Source organism: Alligator mississippiensis, chromosome 2 (genome assembly GCF_030867095.1).
Source record: "Alligator mississippiensis isolate rAllMis1 chromosome 2, rAllMis1, whole genome shotgun sequence".
In the NCBI taxonomy this organism is placed as follows: Eukaryota; Metazoa; Chordata; order Crocodylia; family Alligatoridae; genus Alligator; species Alligator mississippiensis.
Genome location: NC_081825.1, coordinates 69,459,268 through 69,478,328, shown reverse-complemented (window position 1 = coordinate 69,478,328; position 19,061 = coordinate 69,459,268). Strand labels below are relative to the sequence as shown.

At 44.2% G+C, this 19,061-nt stretch overlaps 1 protein-coding gene across 1 annotated transcript in view; it reads left to right on the top strand.

Annotated features, from left to right (window-relative positions):
- Window positions 1-18,645, top strand: part of LOC132243177 (cytochrome P450 4V2-like) — a 47,706-nt gene extending 29,061 nt beyond the window's left edge. The window contains exons 8-11 of the mRNA XM_006274204.4: window positions 11,933-12,035; window positions 13,628-13,762; window positions 13,922-14,101; window positions 16,154-18,645. Of these exons, the coding sequence (XP_006274266.1) occupies window positions 11,933-12,035; window positions 13,628-13,762; window positions 13,922-14,101; window positions 16,154-16,326 (591 nt within the window). The 3' untranslated portion in view covers window positions 16,327-18,645. The remainder of the gene's footprint in view (window positions 1-11,932; window positions 12,036-13,627; window positions 13,763-13,921; window positions 14,102-16,153) is intronic.
- The last annotated feature ends 416 nt before the right edge of the window (window positions 18,646-19,061 follow it).

The following is a 19,061-nucleotide window of genomic DNA, read 5'->3' as shown; positions in this document are numbered from 1 at the left end:
TATTTCATCTTGCATCTTTCTATATCTTCTTTCAATCTGCTCACATCTTTTTAGTACCATCATTTTAGTTTCTGTGGTGTGTTTTCTTTCATTTTCCTTCTGCTGATTTTGTTCAGATATTTGCAGGAACATTAATCTATTCCCTGGCTGGGTTTGCTTAGATACGTAGTTTAGACAACAGCATATGAGCATGAAAATTACACATATCAGGACGATAATAATAAAGAATATCAATAATCCATGAATAATGGTGGATCCTAAGGAGCCAAAAAGGGACCTAAACCATGAACTTAAATTCCAGTCGTCTGGCTCATGTAATTTGGCTGCTTCCATTTGAATATGTTCAGCCAAATCTTCTATTTTTTCGGAACTATCAGGGATGTAAGTACAGCATTCTTTACCAGTTAAAGCACAGACTCCTCCTTTGCTGGCTAACATGTAATCTAAAGCAAGTCTGTTTTGTAAAGTCATCTGTCTTATTTCCTTCATTTCATTATTTATTTTGTGAAGACCAATAGCAGTATCATTAGCTATCTTCTCTAGGGATGCTGCAACTTTCTTTATTTCAGACATGGCCAAGCCTGCGCCATAGTTGGGAAACATGATTCCCCAAAATCTCTGAGTTTCTATAATTTCCTGCATGTTGCGAATCTTTCCTTTTGTCAAGTAAGATCTAACAGCAATAGCAGGATATATTGCAGAGACATAGCATGTTCCTTCCCATCCAGAAGGAAGGTGTTTATAGGCCTTGTCTCCACATGTGAAATAATGGCCAGCCAGTGCAGGAAACCTGTGGCTATCATTACAGCGTGGTCTCATCATCCATTGTGTATAATAACCTGAAAATCCACTTTGTTTGGGAGTATAATTAGATATCCAGGAACCATTAGAGAACCACGCCCCATTTATCTTAAATTCTATCTCACATTTACTGATTCCTACTGAAAATTCAGATCCGTTACAGGTCCAACAAAATTTTCCCAGGGTGGCATAGGCTAACCGTATATAATCAAATCGGTTACATTTTATATCCTGCCAGGTTTCATCTCCTTTAAAATCTGAATAGTAAAGGGCCGACATTCGTGTGGAGTTTAAAGGTGTTGATATCATGGGTATTCCCCCGGTAGAATGAATAGGGGCATGACTGCATACCCAACATTGAGAAACATTTAAGTCCTTTGCAAATTGGTAAGATAATTAGAGGAAAACATTTTGGTGATGAAATAGTGACCTTCTTGATCTATTCTGCAATATTAAGTTGTTTATCATGTTTTCTTCAGTTACTGAGTCTTTAGATTCATGTAGGATGATCCAAACAAGCAAACTAAGAATTACCCAAGTCACGACCAACCAATCCCATCTCGGGAACCAGGAACTAGGTGGAGGCCTTTTTCCTTTCCCGGAGGGCATAGTGGTGTCGCGGGGGCACATCTTCTTCACTCTGTAGTGGTAAATCCTCTTCGTCAGTGGGCGCTATGCTCAACACTGTTCCTGAATACTTCTGCTGGCAGGCGCTGAGCTCACTACTAGCTTGTGGAGTCTTTCTGTCCGGTTGGAATTCAGCTGCTTCGGGGTCCAATGGAGGTGAAACCTTTTTACAGTGTGAGGCGTGAGTCCACGTCTGGTGTCCTTGGCAACGAACAGCAGTGTTAGTGGTTAGGAGCACCTGGAAGGGGCCCTTCCATCTGGGTTGGAGTGAGTTTTTTCATTGATGAACCTTGATATATACCCAGTTTCCAGGCTCAAGCGAATGGCACGGGACGTCTGCAGCGGGTGGCAGCGCTTCCTGAACCTGTGAATGAATAGATCTGACACATTTCATTAGTGCCTTACAGTAATTTAAAACAGTTTCATCATCCAACTGAAGATTAGTCTGATGAGGAAATGGGGGTGGTGTAGTAGCCATTCTCATGGGACGCGCCATGAGAATTTCATGCGGGGACAGTCCATGTTTTCTGTTGGCAGTGTTTCTAATGTGCATGAGTGCCAGTGGCAATGCATCTGGCCATTTCAAGTTAGTTTCAGCACAAATTTTAGACAGGCATGTTTTTAAGTCAGAGTTTTTTCGCTCTACTGCGCCACTGGATTGGGGATGGTAGGCACAGTGCAGGTGCTGGTGTATGTTCAGGGCCTTACGGGTGTTTCTAACAATCTGCCCTGTAAAGTGTGTTCCTCGGTCGCTGTCTTGTGTGAGTGGCAGGCCAAATCTGGGGATGAATTCTTTCAAAAGTTTCTTTGCTACAGTGGTGGAATCTGCATGTTTACAAGGATAAGCTTCTACCCAACCAGAGTACATATCAATAATGACAAGAATATATTCAAAAGAACAACATTTTGGCATTTGAACAAAGTCCATTTGCAAATTTACGAAAGGTCCCCATGGTGGGGGGTGTGCTGCTTGTCTAGTTTTAACCTTCTGACCGATGTTATGGGCAAGACAAATGGGACAAGTGCTACAGTACTGCTGTGCCATAGAGGGAAAATTTGGGGCAAACCAATCACGTTGTACTGTCGCAATCATCCCCCCTTTGCTCGTATGGGCCACCGAGTGAGCCAGACGAGCAAGGTAAGGTAGCAAAGCCTTGGGCGCTACCAGGCAGCCATCCGGGGAGCACCACAAGGTGTCAGGATGCAACTGACATCCTTTGTGCAGCCAGTCTTCTTTCTCAAATTTTGGAGCCTGGTCTTGGAGTAGGGCCAAGTCGGAGAGATTGGCCAATGGAGACTGGTCTGCTAAAAGGCAAAGAAAAATATCATTAGGAGCCTGAGGGCCAGAAAGGGCCGCATTCCTAGCTGCATGGTCAGCTAGGGCATTTCCGCGTGTGACATCATCATTAGGGATTTCATGGGCTTTACATTTAACAATAGCAATAGCAGAAGGCAATAGGAGAGCATGCAAAAGAGCATCGACATAAGAACCATTACTAATCTGAGTCCCAGCCGAAGTAAGGAATCCTCTTTGTTTCCAAAGTTGACCAAAGTCATGTACGACACCGAAGGCATATCTGGAATCAGTGTAGATGGTGGCAGATTGACCCTTAGCCAAGGTACATGCTCGAGTGAGGGCTACCAGTTGAGCCACTTGAGCAGAGCGGGCATGAGGCAACTGGTAAGCTTCTAAAACTTGGTGTTGATTACAGACTGCATAGCCAGCAGTGAGCTGTCCCTTGGAGTTTCTAAGGCAGGAGCCATCTACATATAGTAGGAGATCTGGGTTCTCTAGTGGTGTATCTTTAAGATTGATACGGGGAGTCAAAAGCTGGGTAGTTACAGTTAAGCAATCATGAAGTTCTCCGTCTGATGGGGTAGGAAGTAGGGAAGCAGGATTCAGGATAGAGCAGCGTGTTAAAGTTGCATTGGCAGCTGAAAGAAGAAGTTTTTCATATTTGGTAAGTTGGGAGTTAGAAATATGTTGTGTTTTGCCTTTCAGGAGCAGGGCCATAACAGCATGGGGAACAGCAACAGTTAATGGGTGTCCAAGAACCAAGGAATCAGCCTTTTCAACAAGCAGGGCAGCAGCAGCTACAGATCGGAGACAGGGTGGAAGTCCTGCTGCAACAGGGTCTAAGGCAGAGCTATAATAGGCAATGGGGCATTGCTTGTCACCATGAAGCTGAGTGAGCACCCCTAGGGCAATGCCATCTCGTTCATCGCAATACAGGGTAAAGGGTTTCTTGTAATCAGGAAGTCCTAAAGTGGGTGCTCTGGTGAGGGCTTGGTTGGTCTGAATAAAGGCTTGTTCGGCTTCTGGAACCCACGGTAGTGGTTCGGGAGTAGAATCAAGGGTAAGGGCCTGTAGGGGTTTGACGATGGAGGCATAACCCATAATCCATTGCCTGCAATACCCAGCCATCCCTAAAAATCCTCTCATTTGTTTCCGGGTAGTTGGTTTAGGGACTTGGGGAATGGCGTTAATTCGGGATTTGGACAGATGTCTTTGTCCTGCTGAAATATCATGCCCTAAATAATGAACTCTGGGTTGGCATAATTGCAGCTTGGCTTTGGAGGCCTTATGTCCCTGAGAGGCCAGGGCAGTGAGTAGGGTGAGGGAATCCTGTTTACATGCTTCCAGAGAAAGTGAAGCTAGCATAAGATTGTCCACATACTGGATTAGCGTGGAGCCCCCCTTGAATTCTATAGTATCTAAATCCTTTTTGAGGATCTGGGAAAACAAGGTGGGATTTTCAGTATACCCTTGTGGAAGTCAAGTTCAGGTGTACTGAAGACCTTGGTAAGTGAAAGCAAACACAAACTGACTATCAGGGTGAATAGGAATAGAAAAGAAGGCAGAACAGAGATCTATTACAGTAAAGTGAGTAGCAGTAGCAGGAATACAGGATAGTATAGTGGCTGGATTGGGAACAACAGGGAAAGTAGGTAGGACTGTAGCATTGACAGCACGAAGATCTTGTACAAAGCAATAAGTATCTCGACCGGGTTTTTTAACAGGAAGGATAGGAGTGTTGTATGGGCTATGGGTCGAGATGATGATCCCTTGTTCAAGGAGGGAAGTAATGACAGGTCGAATGCCCTCCTCGGCTTCTTTAGAGATAGGGTATTGCGGAACACAAGGGAGAGTTTTGGCAGGATTGAGAGTGATGTGCACAGGCTCTGCGCTGAGCATGTGGCCCACCTCACTGGCGTGAGTAGACCAAAGTTGTGAAGGGACTTGAGCCAACAGTTCCTGTTGCAACGAGGAAGTGTCAGCTTCAAAATCATCCTCCAGTTGTTCTTGTAACAGAGCCAAAAACTCGGTCTCCCTTGGTTCCGGCATTTCTAGGTATATGCCATCTGGGGAACAGTAGATGACACAGCCCAGTTTACACAACAAATCCTTTCCCAAAAGATTTACAGGGGTAGAGGGGCTAAGCAAAAAGGCATGTCTCTCAGAAATGGGACCAATAGAGACAGAAAGGGGTTTGGAAACAGGGTGGGGTATAGGGTGTCTGCTAATGCCAACAGCAGTAACAATTTTTTCAGAAAGAGGTATGTTAGAGAAATCAGAGGCTTTTAAAGTGGAGAGGGAAGCTCCTGTGTTTACCAGGCAAGATATAATCCTGCCATTTACAGAACAATTAAGAAAAGGACCATATTGGTCGAGTGAAATAAGTGGGCCGATGATGACATCCCCCAGGCTGTTCTATGCTTGGGTAGGGAAAGGAGGAATATTCTGAAGTTCAGCTGGTGCAGTGAAAACTCGGTCAGAAAAATATTCTTGGGACCCTTGTGGTGCTCGGTACTTAGGTATACATCTGGGTCGATTTGGCCACTCTGACTTCCAATGACCCTCCTGTTTGCAATAATTACATTGAGTGCCATACTTGGAGAGGTTCATAGCCTGGCCTATGCCCTTACCCCGTCCTCTGTTTGGCATTCCCAGTCCTCTTCCCCTTCCTCGTTGTCCGCCCCTACCGGCTTGAAGTTGCTGAATCTGGAGGGCCATCAATGTAGTTTCATTGCTATCCTTAAGTCTTTCTGCCTTATGGAAAAAATGTTGCGTAGCTGCCAAAACCTCCTCTAAAGTTTTGGCTTCCCAGCCTATAAGCACAGTTCGAATTCCTTCTGAAATTTTTGGTTGGAGTCCTTGAACAAAAGCTGCCACTACAGCCTGTCGGGCATTTTCAGCAGCATTAGTCATGCCTGAATGGCAATCAAAACAATTTTTAAGTCTTTCCAGAAAGTCAGCTGGGTTTTCATCCTTTGTCTGTTTACAAGCATTAATTTTTGGTCCAATCAGTCTTTTGGGGGCAAACTTCAAGGACAGCTTTTAAAAGGTCTTCCCTACTGAGCCCCAACTCTGGTCCAGTGCCGGGATACTGTGCTGGCCATTTAGCCTTTTCTAACACACGTTGTAAGGTTTCACGGGGTAATGCAGCACGTAAAAGTTGGTTCACATCAGTCCATGTGGGGTTATAGCAGTCAATTACTACTTGAAGTTCTTCCTGGAATCTTACAGGGTCATCTCGAATCTTAGGGAATCTCTGTGCTAAATTAAACAGATCAGTAGCGCTCCAGGGAGCATGTACAGTTACTATCATTCCCCCTTCTTGACCTACACCTGGCATTTGTCGGAGTGGGGCCTGGAAGGCTTCCTGGCCACTATGGATGCTGCTCTTGAGATTGTAGGGTGTCTTAGGCGTGGTGGGCGTCGGAGTTTTGTAGTTCTTCTTGCCCAATACCTTTTTCAGGTGAACTGAAGTTTGAGTGTGCTCAACGACTTGCCAGGGCGTTGAGGTGCTGGGATGTGGCAGTGGTTCTGAGATGGAGGAAGGTGGAAAATAACCTGGAGGGGGAGCTGATGGCCTTGGTTTGTTTTATGGTTCAGATGCGGCCGGATTTTCAGCTAAGGCTGAATTGATACAAAAGTATAATACGTCTTCCGGAGGTTCAGTTAATGGGGGTACCCCTTTCAATACTGGGTATAATGGACTGCAGTTTGAATTTAGGGGAGTGGCCAATTTCTCCCGTGTTTCCTTTAATTGTTGTTTAAATTTTTCCTGTGAGTCTTTCAGGCTCTTGGTCTGAGACTCAGTGCGCCTTTCTGACATCTCTTCATACCAATCGAAAAATGCATTCCACTGGCATTGAGGAGTTTTGGATCCACGGGACTCTAACGTCCCTCTTAAGTGCACTATTTTATCTAGATTGAATGTGCCTTCCTCAGGGAACTACTTGGAAGGATCATTCCTGGTATACCAGTACCACTTATCCAGGTACTTGCAAGTCTCGGGAGAATAGTGTGTGTACATATAGTATGCTGGAGTTCCCTTAGAGGGGACTGGCACTTGCTTTGACTGTCCTGTACCCATTTCACAATCACACAGGGAAAGTCAAGACGAGGGAATGGCTTATTGAGGAAGTCTGTGCCAATCCAAACTTCAGCCCGCAATGCTGCCGAGGTGAGTTTTGGATTTGGCAACGCCTCATAAACAGACCGTTTATCTACACGGTAGAATAAGGGTGAGGGAACAACAAAAGGAGTCCGCTAAAGTCGCAGAAACCTGCTTGTAGGCCCGTCTGATGACCGAGGCTACATACCATCAGGCAGCGGATCTATAGCGGCTCATGAATAGAGGGGGGGAACACAAGACACAGAGCAAAACAAGAGGGTGAGGGACCAGTGAAACGTTCACTGGGGAGGAGGGAAGGGTTGATTTTTATCTCTCAACCTTGGCTCCCAGTGACTATTCTTTCACCACGCACCCTTGCATTCGAGTTGCGCCGGTCATCGCCCAAACCGGGCTTGCGTACGTCTCGGGGCGTTGCACGTGGTTTCAGAATTTGCCCTGGACCAATTCCAAATCACCATTCAATCAGGGTCACAATCTTATTCCCATCATGCACTCAGACTTCCTAAAGCCCAGTGTTGTGCTGAATGCAAGTGCTTGTGCAACAGACAGATTCTCCCTACCAGTTAGGCGCGCTTTCCAGAGACAGACAGAATTTACCAGATTAGTATGACCGGTCTTGGTTCTACACTGACCTGTAACAAAGGTTCGAATCCAGCTACCCAACGCGAGCAGGGAGCCTATGAGCAGTCCTCTTCCGACACCCCAATAGAGATTTAAAAGGCCTCTTACCTTTATTGGTGGCACCGGGGTTCGGCGGGGAACGGCTGACAGTCCTCTGAACACGTCATTGGCTGTGGATCCGAGTCACGGCACCATTTAATTGTCGTGGAAAAAACACGCTGTAGAATTTGGAATCAGGTCAGGTAGAAACTTTATTTCGATAGCTATCGGAGAGAGACCCTTACAGGAAGATTTCTGCTGTGGCCTCTCTAATTCACATCCAGGGCAATTAACCTTTTATAGATTCAAGACAAAGGGTTGCCTAAACTAGCTTTTCCTGCCGTGGGGCTATCTGTCTTGTGTCTTTCAAGACAGTTTAATGGTCATCTTCCTCTTATCTAAGGAATTTCTCTCTCCCCCCTTGAGGCCTTAGCCATCCTTTGCTTCCACACTCAACACTTGCCCTGCTGTCTCTGACTTCCCCAGCATCCTGCCTCTGCTTGTCTTCCTTGACCCTGACCTTGGATCCTCCTTGGAACTCAGCACCGGTTCTCTGGCTCCTGGTTCCTGATCTTGGCTTATGTCTCGGACTATGTCTCTTGGCTCCCGTAACCTGTGCCCTGTTAGTGCTGAACCCCAGGTTGCTCCTAGTGGCCTACTGCAGACCTAGCCTCCTACATCCTGGCTGAACCCTCACAGCAAAAAGTCACACACAAGTAGCCAAATAGGCAACAAGAAAAGGTACATATGCTTTTATACTAATGCCAGAAGTCTAATACGCAAAATGGGGGAACTTGAATTTTAGTGGTAAATTACAATATTGACATAATAAGTATCTCAGTAGCTTGGTGGAATGAGGAAAATCAATGGCATGCTGTAATACCAGGATGCAAACTATACAGGAATGCTAGGATCGGTCCTACTGGTGGGAGAGGGGCACTCTACCTGATAGACTGCATTGAATCAAATAGGATAGATTTTTCAATTGGTAAGACAGGTACCATAGAATCTCTGTGGATAGAAATTCTGTGTTTCAGTAGAAAAAAGTATGTCTGGTGACCCCCAGGCCAGATGGCAGCAGTGACCTAGAAATGCTAAGAGAATTGAGAGAGGCTACAAAAGCAGAAACCACAGTAGTAATAAGTGACTTTAATTAGCCACAATTTAGCCACAAATAGACCGAGTCAGTATAACCTCAGGCCAGGATGCAGAGATCAAATTTCTCGACATTATAAAAATTGCTTTCTGGAGTAATTAGTCTTAGAATCTACGCAAGCAAAGGCCATTCTTGACTTAGTCCTGAGTAGTACATAGGATTTAGTGCAAAGGGTAAGTGTTACTGAGCTGGTCTGCAATAGTGACCACAATACAATTGGGTTTGACATCCAGGTAGGAGGGAAGACTAAAAGAAAACCTACCACAGTAGCTTTTAACTTTAAAAAGGGAGACTACACCAAAATGAAGAAGCTAGTTAGGCAGAAGTTAAAAGGGGCCATAAGGAGGAGAAGAACTTGCAGGCAGCATGGGAACTGCTTAAGAACACCATATTGGAGGCACAGAGCAAATGCATACCACAAATAAAAAGAAAGCAGAGGCAAAGGAAAGCCAGCATGGTTTAGTGGCAGAGTTGCAGAAGCAATAAACAGAAAAAAGGCTTCTTTCAGAAGATGGAAGACAAACCCTAATGAGGAAAATAAAAAAGAGCACAAACTCTGGAAAATCTAACATAAAACCATAATAAGACAAGCCAAGGATGAATCTGAGGAGAAAATTGCTCGAGACATAAACGCTAATAATAAAAACTGCTTTAAGTGCATTATAAACTGAAGGCTGCCCTGGGAGTCATTGAATGATCAGGGTGTAAAAGGGACACTGAAAGATGACAGGGCCATTGCCAAGAAACTAGATACATTCTTTGCATCTGCCTTCTTGGCGAAAGATGTTAAGGAGATTCCCTCACCAGATCCACTCCTCTCTAGGGACAAATCAATAGAATTGACCCAAATTGAGGTGTCAATAGATGATGTCATAGATAAAATTGGTAAACTAAACAGTGAACATCACCAGAACCTGGTGGCATGCACCCTAGGGTTCTGAAGGAGCTCAGATCAGAAATTGTTGAGCTACTAACCGTAGTATGGAAACTATCATTAAAACAGTCTTGGTAATAGAGAACCAGAAGACTGTCAGTATTACTTCCACCCATATTTTTAAAAGGCTGTAGAGAGATCCCCAGATACTGGCTGGTGAGTCTAACTTCTGTTTCTGGAAAACTGGTAGAAATAATAATAAAACACACAGAATTGTTCAGCACATGGCTGAACATGCCTTCCTGAGGAAGAATCAACGTGGTTTTCTCAAAGGAAATCATATATCACCAAGCTACTGGAGTTTGTTGAAGGTATCAATATGCAGGTGGATAGGGGTGATCCAGTTGGCATAGTATATCTAAACTTCCAAAAAGCCTTTGACAAGGCTCCTCATCAGAAGCTCTTAAGGAAGTTAGGTAGTCATAGGATTACAGGGAAGATTGATTCTTGGGTTAGAAATTGACTTAAAGATAGAAAATAGAGTGAGCATAAAAGGTCATTTTTTGGATAGAAGTAAACGGCAGGATCTGGACTGGGACCGGGATTGTTTAATATATACATAAACAATCTGGAAAAGGGGATGAGTAGTAAGGTAGCCAAATTTACGGATGACACTAAACTATTCAAAGCGGTAAAGACCAAGGCAGGGTGTGAAGAACTACAGAAGGAACTGGCACTAGTGAGCAAATGGGTAACTAGATGGCACATGAAATTCAATGTAGATAAGTGTAAAGAGATGCACCTGGGCAAAAATAACTGAAGCTGTTACCACACCAGGAAGAGATTGGGGAGACGGTACAGAGAAGGGCAGCAAGGATGATTAGTGGTATGAGCGGCTTCCATTCAAGGAGAGACTAAAGAGGCTAAGCCTATTCAGTTTAGAAGAGAGACACTTGAGGTGGTACATAAGGGTTTACAAACTACTACATAATGAAGAGAAAGTAAATAGGGATTTATTATTTACTATCTCTCACAATAAAAGAACTAGAAATGATAAAATGAAACTAGTAGGTAACAAGTTTAAAACTAATAAAAGGAAGTTCTTTTTCACACAGCATATTATTAAAGTGTGGGACTCATTGCCACAAGATGGTTGTGGAAGCTGTGAGTTTAACCAGGTTCCGAAGGGATTGGACATACTCTTGGAGGAAGATGATTCAGTAGCTATTGAGCATGGGAGTTAGGGGCACAGCCTCTGAAACAGTGGTTCCTAGACCTTAAATGCTAGAGGCTGCAAGTGGGTGAGGAACAGTGCAAAAACCCCTGGTCATATCCTGTTCGCTCTCCCTTTCAGCATCTGTTCTCTGCCACTGTGACACACAGGGTGCTGGGCAAGACGGACCTACAGTCTATCCCAGTAAATTACGGTTCTTATGTTCTACAATCTTAGATACTTTTTCATCTCCAGAGAGAGGCAGTCAGGCAACCACCTCATCTCTAAGACAAGATAACAGTTCAATAGAAAACATCTTCCTGAAAAAAAAAAAAATCAATGCAGAGAGAGTGCTGACTCGGCTAAATTAGAATGGTTTAGTGGCAGATGTATGGAAATGGCTTCTTGCTTGTTAAATTTTCTTAGATATGTCAAGACATGTATGTCATGTCAGTTATACCACAATATTTTCTCACATACAACACAGTACCTTTCCTCAGGTTGTTAGGTACTACTGTACCCAAAAGCTTGTCTACGTCTATCCCAGCCATTTATGGTCCAATAAAACATCACCCACAACAATCCTTGTCTCTGTTGTATCTTGGATATTTGGTATTTTGTGGAATGGACTCATATTTTTATTACTTTTAAATTTTTGTAGTTGGGCTTTGCCACTGTCATCTCTAGGGACCTGCTTAAACCAGTTTCACAGACATCGTGAAATTGGGTGATGTGTGAGAGATCAGCTGGGATCCCAGCAGTCCTTACAGTCATTGTGGCCCAGCTGCACAGCCCACTGGGGGGGAAGGGAGCTGCCGACATGAAGGGGAGCAGGCAAGATGGCTGCCACCTCAACCCCTCCCTGCTGAGGGGTCTGTCCCCCTTCACCAATCAGTGAGAGGTGGGGCTGCATGACAGACAGCTGTCTCAGCCAATCAGTGGTGATGGGCAGGGCCACCAGGGCCCCGCAGCCAATCAGAGGTGTGGGAGGGACCCCACTGTGATAAGACTGCAAAAATGGTAGCTGTCTCTGCAGTCTGCCTCCAAAATCAGCCGCCTATCTCCTCAATTTGTGTAGAGCCCTAGCCATCTCCCATAAGCCTTGCATGTATAAATATTTGTTTATATGCATAATGACGATGTAAATCTTAGTATATATGTAAATATGTACTTTTTAGGGGCATGATACAACAGCTGCTGCTATGAGCTGGGTCATGTACTTACTGGGATGTTATCCAGAAGCCCAGAAGAAAGTGGATATGGAATTGGATGAAGTGTTTGGTAAATGTCTACCCTCTATTGGATATTGGTATAGTTGTATGTGGTACACACGTCCCTTTGCTGTGTACAAAGGAATAAAAACCCACTTCTTCTGCCATTGGCTTTGCTAAAAATGTCCTATGAATATAAAAACAAAGGCAATTGGATTGGGTCCCAAGTAGGGGTGCAACAATAAAGATTATTTTGGCCGATACTAACAACCAACCAGCCATATCGGCCAATACTGATCTGATAGCCAATTTACAGGAATGCAGCCAGGCAGCTTGGAGAGCAGCATCCAGCTGGTAAGTCTGTGGGGAAGAAGTGGTAGTGGGGAGGGAAGGGGAGTGGGGGGGAGCAGCTCGAGGCCCCCATGGTGAAGGAGGGAGCGGGGCAGGGGCAGGTGCTGCCCAGCCAGGATGGTGAATGCGACCCTGAGGCCAGGAGTGGGACACATCCATGGGCAGCTCAGTGTGGAAGGGAGGGAAGGGCGGGGGGCTTCCTGCCACTGCACACAGCCCTGGGTGGGACATGGGGGGGTTTGTGCCCCCTGCATTTGTGTGGGGGCTGGGAGCTGCGCCAGCCTCTTCCCGGGGGGGGAGGGGGGCTGGGCTGGGGCTGCGCTTGGAGTGGGCAGGATTGGGGCAGGTGGTGGCGGTGCTAGGAGGAGTGGTTGTACAGAATTTTGGGGTGGCTATAGCCCATCCCATAGCCCCTACTCCCAGTGCCACCCCCACCCACCCCATCTCTGCTTGCCCTGAGCACAGCCCCAGCTAGCTCCCCCTCCGGTAACAGGCCAGCCAGCCCCTGGCCCCAAGCCTGCAGCAGGCAGCCTGCCTCTGCTCTGCACACAAATCTGGGGGGGGGGGGCACATGCCCCCCATGCATACCCCTGGGGAAGGCATAGCAGTGGGGAGCCGCCCTTCTGACCCACCCATACCCCCCAGACAAGAATCCCACAGCTCCACCCTGCTCCAAGGGTCACATTCACTGCCCTGGCTGGGCAGCGCCTGCCCCACTCCCTCCCTCACTGTGGGGGGGCCCTTGATATACACCCCCACCCCTCCCATCCCCCGTAGTACTCCTTCCACCCCACAGACTTACCGATTGGCGCTGCATGCATGCTGCAGCTGCACACCTGCATGTGGCATTTATCAGTGACACTTTTGGCTATGCTGGCCAAAAATAGCCGATTACCAATAATGTTAATTTTCCTTTTAGCAGTGGCAATCTGATATGCTGTTGATTATAGCGGTACACCTCTAGTTCCAAGAGAATTGTAAGAAATTGCTTAGCTGTTAGAATCTAAATGATAAAATTCTTGAGACAGACAGTTTCTTTGTTCTATATTTGCATACTGAAGATCACAGTGTGGTCCTGGTGAATGATTATGGCATCTAAAAACAGTACAAGTAATAAATTAATAATAATAATAATAGCTGAATAGCATGAACAAAAAGAGAACATTTAGTGAAAAATTCACCCTGAATCACAACACTTGAGTTATGGCTTAGTTTTTGCTGTTAAAAGTATCTGAGAGTCCTTTTAAGGGTGAGTACACTTAGTCCAGTTAGAATATTTGTGTCTCTCAAAGTATTGTGATTTTTCTATAGGTGACTCTGACCGTCATGTTACAATGGAGGATTTGAAGAAACTACGGTATCTTGAGTGTGTTGTTAAGGAAGCCCTTCGTCTTTTCCCTTCAGTGCCATTCTTTGCCCGGACCTTGAGTCAAGATTCCTGGATTAGTATGTTGTTTTTAGCTATGGGCTTGTATTCTTTATTTTAGTTAATATAAACGTCTCCTCGATTAATACATTGCATAAGTAATCAGCTATTTTGGGGACCCTATATCTATTCCCTGAAAGCTACTTACTTGACTCAAGTGTGGTTCCTTTTCCTTGCAGATGGATATAAGGTACCAAAGGGTGTGGATATAATCGTTTCTCCTTATGCACTGCACAGAGAACAAGACGTTTTCCCAGAGCCTGAGGAATTCAGGCCTGAGCGATTCTTCCCTGAGAACTGTATTGGAAGACACCCCTATGCATATGTGCCCTTCTCTGCTGGACCTAGAAACTGCATTGGTGGGTAGTTCAGAATAAAGCTGAAGTGTAATACACCCATATACAGGGCTGTGTAGGTGGTGCTCCCTTTCCTGCAGTACCCATATCAGAGTTTTTTAGGATTGTAATAGAGACTGAAGCTCTCAAGTGCTTGATAACTGCAGCACAGCACTTCTCATTAGTATCTTACATATTAGATTTGTGATATATTCACAATGTTCTCTTTCCTCTCATAGGGTTTCTCAGAGTCCACAGTACCCTTGTTTCCTTTTTCTTGGTATTTGTTTCACTGGCACTTTGCATCATGCTCACTCCTCTTGTGGCTTAGGGAGGCTAGACATGGTTCCCTCAAGACCACAATCACCTTCAAGTCAGCTAGATGCCTACTGGGGAATATTTTGAGGCAATCTCTTCCCTTGTGACATATATACAAATCATGAGTGCTTGTAAAGGGGAAATTTAAGGGCTCCTTCATCCCCTCATTGGTCTGTAGTCATTACTGGAGTGTTCACTGAATTCCCAAAGCTAGCCAGCTCTTAAGGTGTAAAGATTATGTCTTCCGCTGTTTCTCTGAAGTACCTAACACTGGTGAAAGTTTAGAAATAGATGATTGTGGGTCATTGTACACTTCTGGAGGTGTTCTCAGAACCTCCTGCTGTGTGCAGTTGGCATCTTTAAGCTCATCTTTGTCATGCCAGATCATAGGTAGCCAGGTCTGGGCCACTTGGTGATCAAGGTATCTACCGGGGTCAGGAGGAGTGAGCAGAATTTTAAGGCCCAAGCTAGGCCAGGAAGCCAGAAAATCAGTCTGAGAGCAGGGTCTAGGAACAAGTTGAGTCAGGACTTCAGGAGAGCAGGGGACAGACAGCAGTCAGAGCACAAGCCAGAGAAAACAGCAAAGCAGTTTAGGATCAAGCTGAGCCCTGTTGCCCAGACACTTCCTATTCCTATGCAGGAAGGGGAAGTGAAGGGTCAGCAAGCCACTCAGGTGATGGAGTGACTGGAGGGTTATGGCCTTCTGGAGGCTTCAGGCCATCCTGGATCAGTCTGGGCAATCAGTTGTAGGATGGTAGGCTGGGAAGAGCACCATGTTGACCAGGCTGATTTGAGGCTGCGGCCAGACAATCATGCTGGAGAGCCAGACTTATTATAAAGTTAACCCTGTAAGGGAAGCAAACTCGGACAAAAGCCAAATTCCATTTTCAGTAGTATCTCAAAATTTTGGTCCATACTTATTTCTGATCTTGACACCTGATTTTTTTTTTCTTGACGCCAAGGTTTTTGTGATAATTTTTATTGGACCAACTCCATTGTTGGAAGAGAGGGTTTGACAAGATTTCAACCATGTGCTACCCTTCCTGAGGGCCTGCAGTTAGTCTAATTAAAGATATCACTATGGGCTTTGGAAGACATAGCATTTATGATGTGGTTAATGTGTAAATGGCACCATAAGTTGTAACGTGCTACATTTTCAGCTGATTTATGGTATGATACAATGGTGAACCATTTTTAATGTGTAATTTCTTTGTGGCTGGTTTGTATTATGCCTTGAATTGAACATGGCCAGACCCAGGGCTGCTGCATACCCTGTGCCAATGATCTGATCATCAGGACGAGGCATAGGATACAGCCCTCACACCTGAAACCTGTGATCAGGTGTGGGATAGTGCTGAGGTCTGAGATGCAGCCACCCTCTGCCTAGTCCCTGGATCAAGTAGGGGATAGCTCCAGGTCCCAGTTTGGCCTTGACCAAGGGGATGGGATCTGTGGAATTTTATGTTCCATCCTAAACATCATGTGTCCTGCTACGCGTGTCTGGCATAACAGAATCTGTAATTTTTGTGATGGGGCTTAAAATTCCTCAGATCAGTATCGTGCCGTTATTTTAATATCTGCTAGGGGCCAGAAAGACCCTTGCCACACCCATGATAGTCCAGGAGACATACAAGAGGTAACACTCCAACCACAGTACCTGAGGTCCAATCATCCCCTTTTTGAGAAAACTGCTGAAGTGCAGTTGTAGGGACTGTTAATACTGTACTCCAGCTGTTTTTCTTTGAATTTACCCTGTAGGCCAGCGTTTTGCACTGATGGAAGAGAAAACTGTCATCGCAACCCTTTTACGCCGATTTTGGGTAGAAGCAAATCAAAAGAGAGAAGAGCTTGGCTTGGTGGCAGAACTGATTCTTCGTCCAACTAATGGCATCTGGATTCAGTTGAAGAGGAGAACAGCTTACATATCATGAGAAAAAAGTTTCAAGAGCTTAGATTCCCAAATGTATACTAACGGCATCCTTATCTCACTTCTCTCACTTCTTTGATCAAATGCCTAGACACAAAAAGGATTTTATAGACTTTAAATATATGAAAAATATTTCAGAACCTCTATTTCTTTTCTAATGTGATATTCAAAATCACGCTCAGAATATAATCATTCTGCCCCATTCAAATGTCAAGGTGTCAGTGCACTGGCAGTTGAACATGATACTGTCTTAATACCTAGTATTTTGGCTCCTTACATTTTTCATAGAAACCATTTTGAAATGGTCAGTCTTCCAGATGCAGTATAGATCTGGAAGTGAATTCATTTTTAATCTGTCTATTATGTGCCTTCTTAATACCATGTAGTGTATATACAGAATCTCATGTAAAATGTCACATAAAAAGCAATGGGGAAATCCCTGTAGACTGTAACAAGGACTGCAGTCTTATCAGAAGATGATACATGTTAGCAAGTTTTGTCTTCCATTAAGCATTAAGTGTGTACTGGCATTAAGTACATTTTCAGTGGGCATGTCTACATGAGACACCGTGTAGTAGCTTAATAACACTGAGCAATAACATGCTGGTAAAAAAACATGCTAATAAGCTACTGTGCAGTGTTATTAGGCTGCTGCGCAGTAACCATCACAAAAAACCATGTGCAGGTGCTACTGCGTAGTAACTAGTTACTGTTCATTTTGTTAGTACTTCATTAAGCAAGTAATAAACTAAATACACAGTAACTACTGCGCATTAATGAACATGTAGATGCATCCAGTAAATACGTTTTTTTTTAGCTTCTAACTCCTTAGGGCCTGTAACTGGGTCTGTAATTAGCACTCTGTTGGTAGTTTTTGAACTCTGTGCAATTTCCCCATTTCCAATAGTTGTTTAAAAACAAGAGACCTATTCAGTCAGATCTTTTGAGACAGGGATTGGCAATATTTTTGAGTGATGGGCTGCTGTGTATGACCAGGCTGCTTATCACCTCATCAGCATGGACCTCTGGCCCCTCTGTAGCACCCACTCTATGGCAGCCAGGCTGCCTTTGACTGCCTCCATTGTTCAATCACTTCTGCCTCCACGTGCACTATGCACCACTGATTTCTGTCCCCAACAGCAGTGGCAAGAAGCAAATTTGGCAGTGATGGTGTGTACTGATTGCTGTAGTGGATGAGGGGACAGATGCTGTAGGGGGGAATTGGCTGCACGGCATGGGGCAGACAAGAGGGTGCACCAGGCTCAGTTGTGTATCAGCACTCCCCAGTTCAGCCATGGGCTAGATCCAAGCACTTTGTGGGCTGGATCCCATGAACTACAGGTTGTAAAGTACTGTTTTAAAGGAATAGCATATAAGCAGGACAGTTCAGTGGAGATTTAGGATCCATAATGAGCTGTCCACAAACTGCCTTTGTTCATGCTCTATCCTTGTTGCAATAGTGTACACTTCGGTGCAAAAGGAATACATTACTTTGGATTAGCTTTCAGTTACTGCAGAATACAAGTGCATCCACAGGCACTTGCAAGGAACACGTGCCCTACTGTAAAGGGACCCCTGGTCTCTTTTACCTTGTAACAGCTTGGTTATGCACTCATTCACCAAAATTCTTGAAGGCAAACAATCTGTCCTACTGATTAACAAATATTTACTATAAACCTTTACTGTATTGCATCCCTCTTTGTTATGGATGCTAAACTTTCTGTTCCACACACAGCATCACATGGAATGCATACATTATTCTAGTTCAGTTTGTCTCACTAATTATAGTTTTACTATCTGCATCCTGCAATAGTTGTAGATGTGACAGCGTGTTTTCTTAGTTTTACATGTTAAAAATGTCTTCTTATCTTTCACTTGGTTGGCCACTGATATTTCATAGATTTCTTTAGCTTCTCTTATTAATCAGCTACATTTTAAAATGATGATTTATATTCAATGCAGCTTATTATTACTTTTTCAGTAATTAATGATCATTGGTGCCTTCACATGACCTAACAGAATGTTTTTTTCTGATCACAATTGTGTGTACAGAATTGGGGTTTTTTTGAGTATTCAGGAGAATATCCTTAAATAATATTCACTTGTAAATATTAATGAAAAATGTATATTGCCAAATAGTTACATCAAGAATTCCTTTAAACTTTTTAAAACGGGACTTTTTAAAACTCTAAATACATGTTGTGACAGCTGCTTTGAAATCCTAAAGCATGCAACAACTATGATGTAAAGATATGGACATAATGGAGCCATGGAATATTCAGAGATTATTGTACTGACTTTATAAATATTATGTGCAGCTTTATTGGCTTGTTGATTATTTTCTGCCTAAATGGTACAATGGTTTGCTGCAGGAATTAAAAAAGAACAGGAGGTAATTAGTGCAAATTTCCAATACAAAATCAGTGCTGTTACAAGCCTTCTGCAGTTTCATCCTCCTACAGGGAACAGCCAAACAGACTAGATCAGTAATTCTGAACCAGGATGGCATAGTGCCTTCAAATCCTTTCAAGTGGTGCCATGGGGTGCCATACAATGTTATACTTCCACAACTGCAAACATGATTCACTAGATAAACCCAGAGATTTCAAAGAGGAATCCATAGTGTCAAAAACATTCTGCCCTGGTGTGGTTGGAAGTCTTTGCAACAGAAGAATTGTGTTATTATTTTTCTGTTGTTAAAAAAAAAAAATGAAAGGAAACTAAGGGTTGGCATTTTCT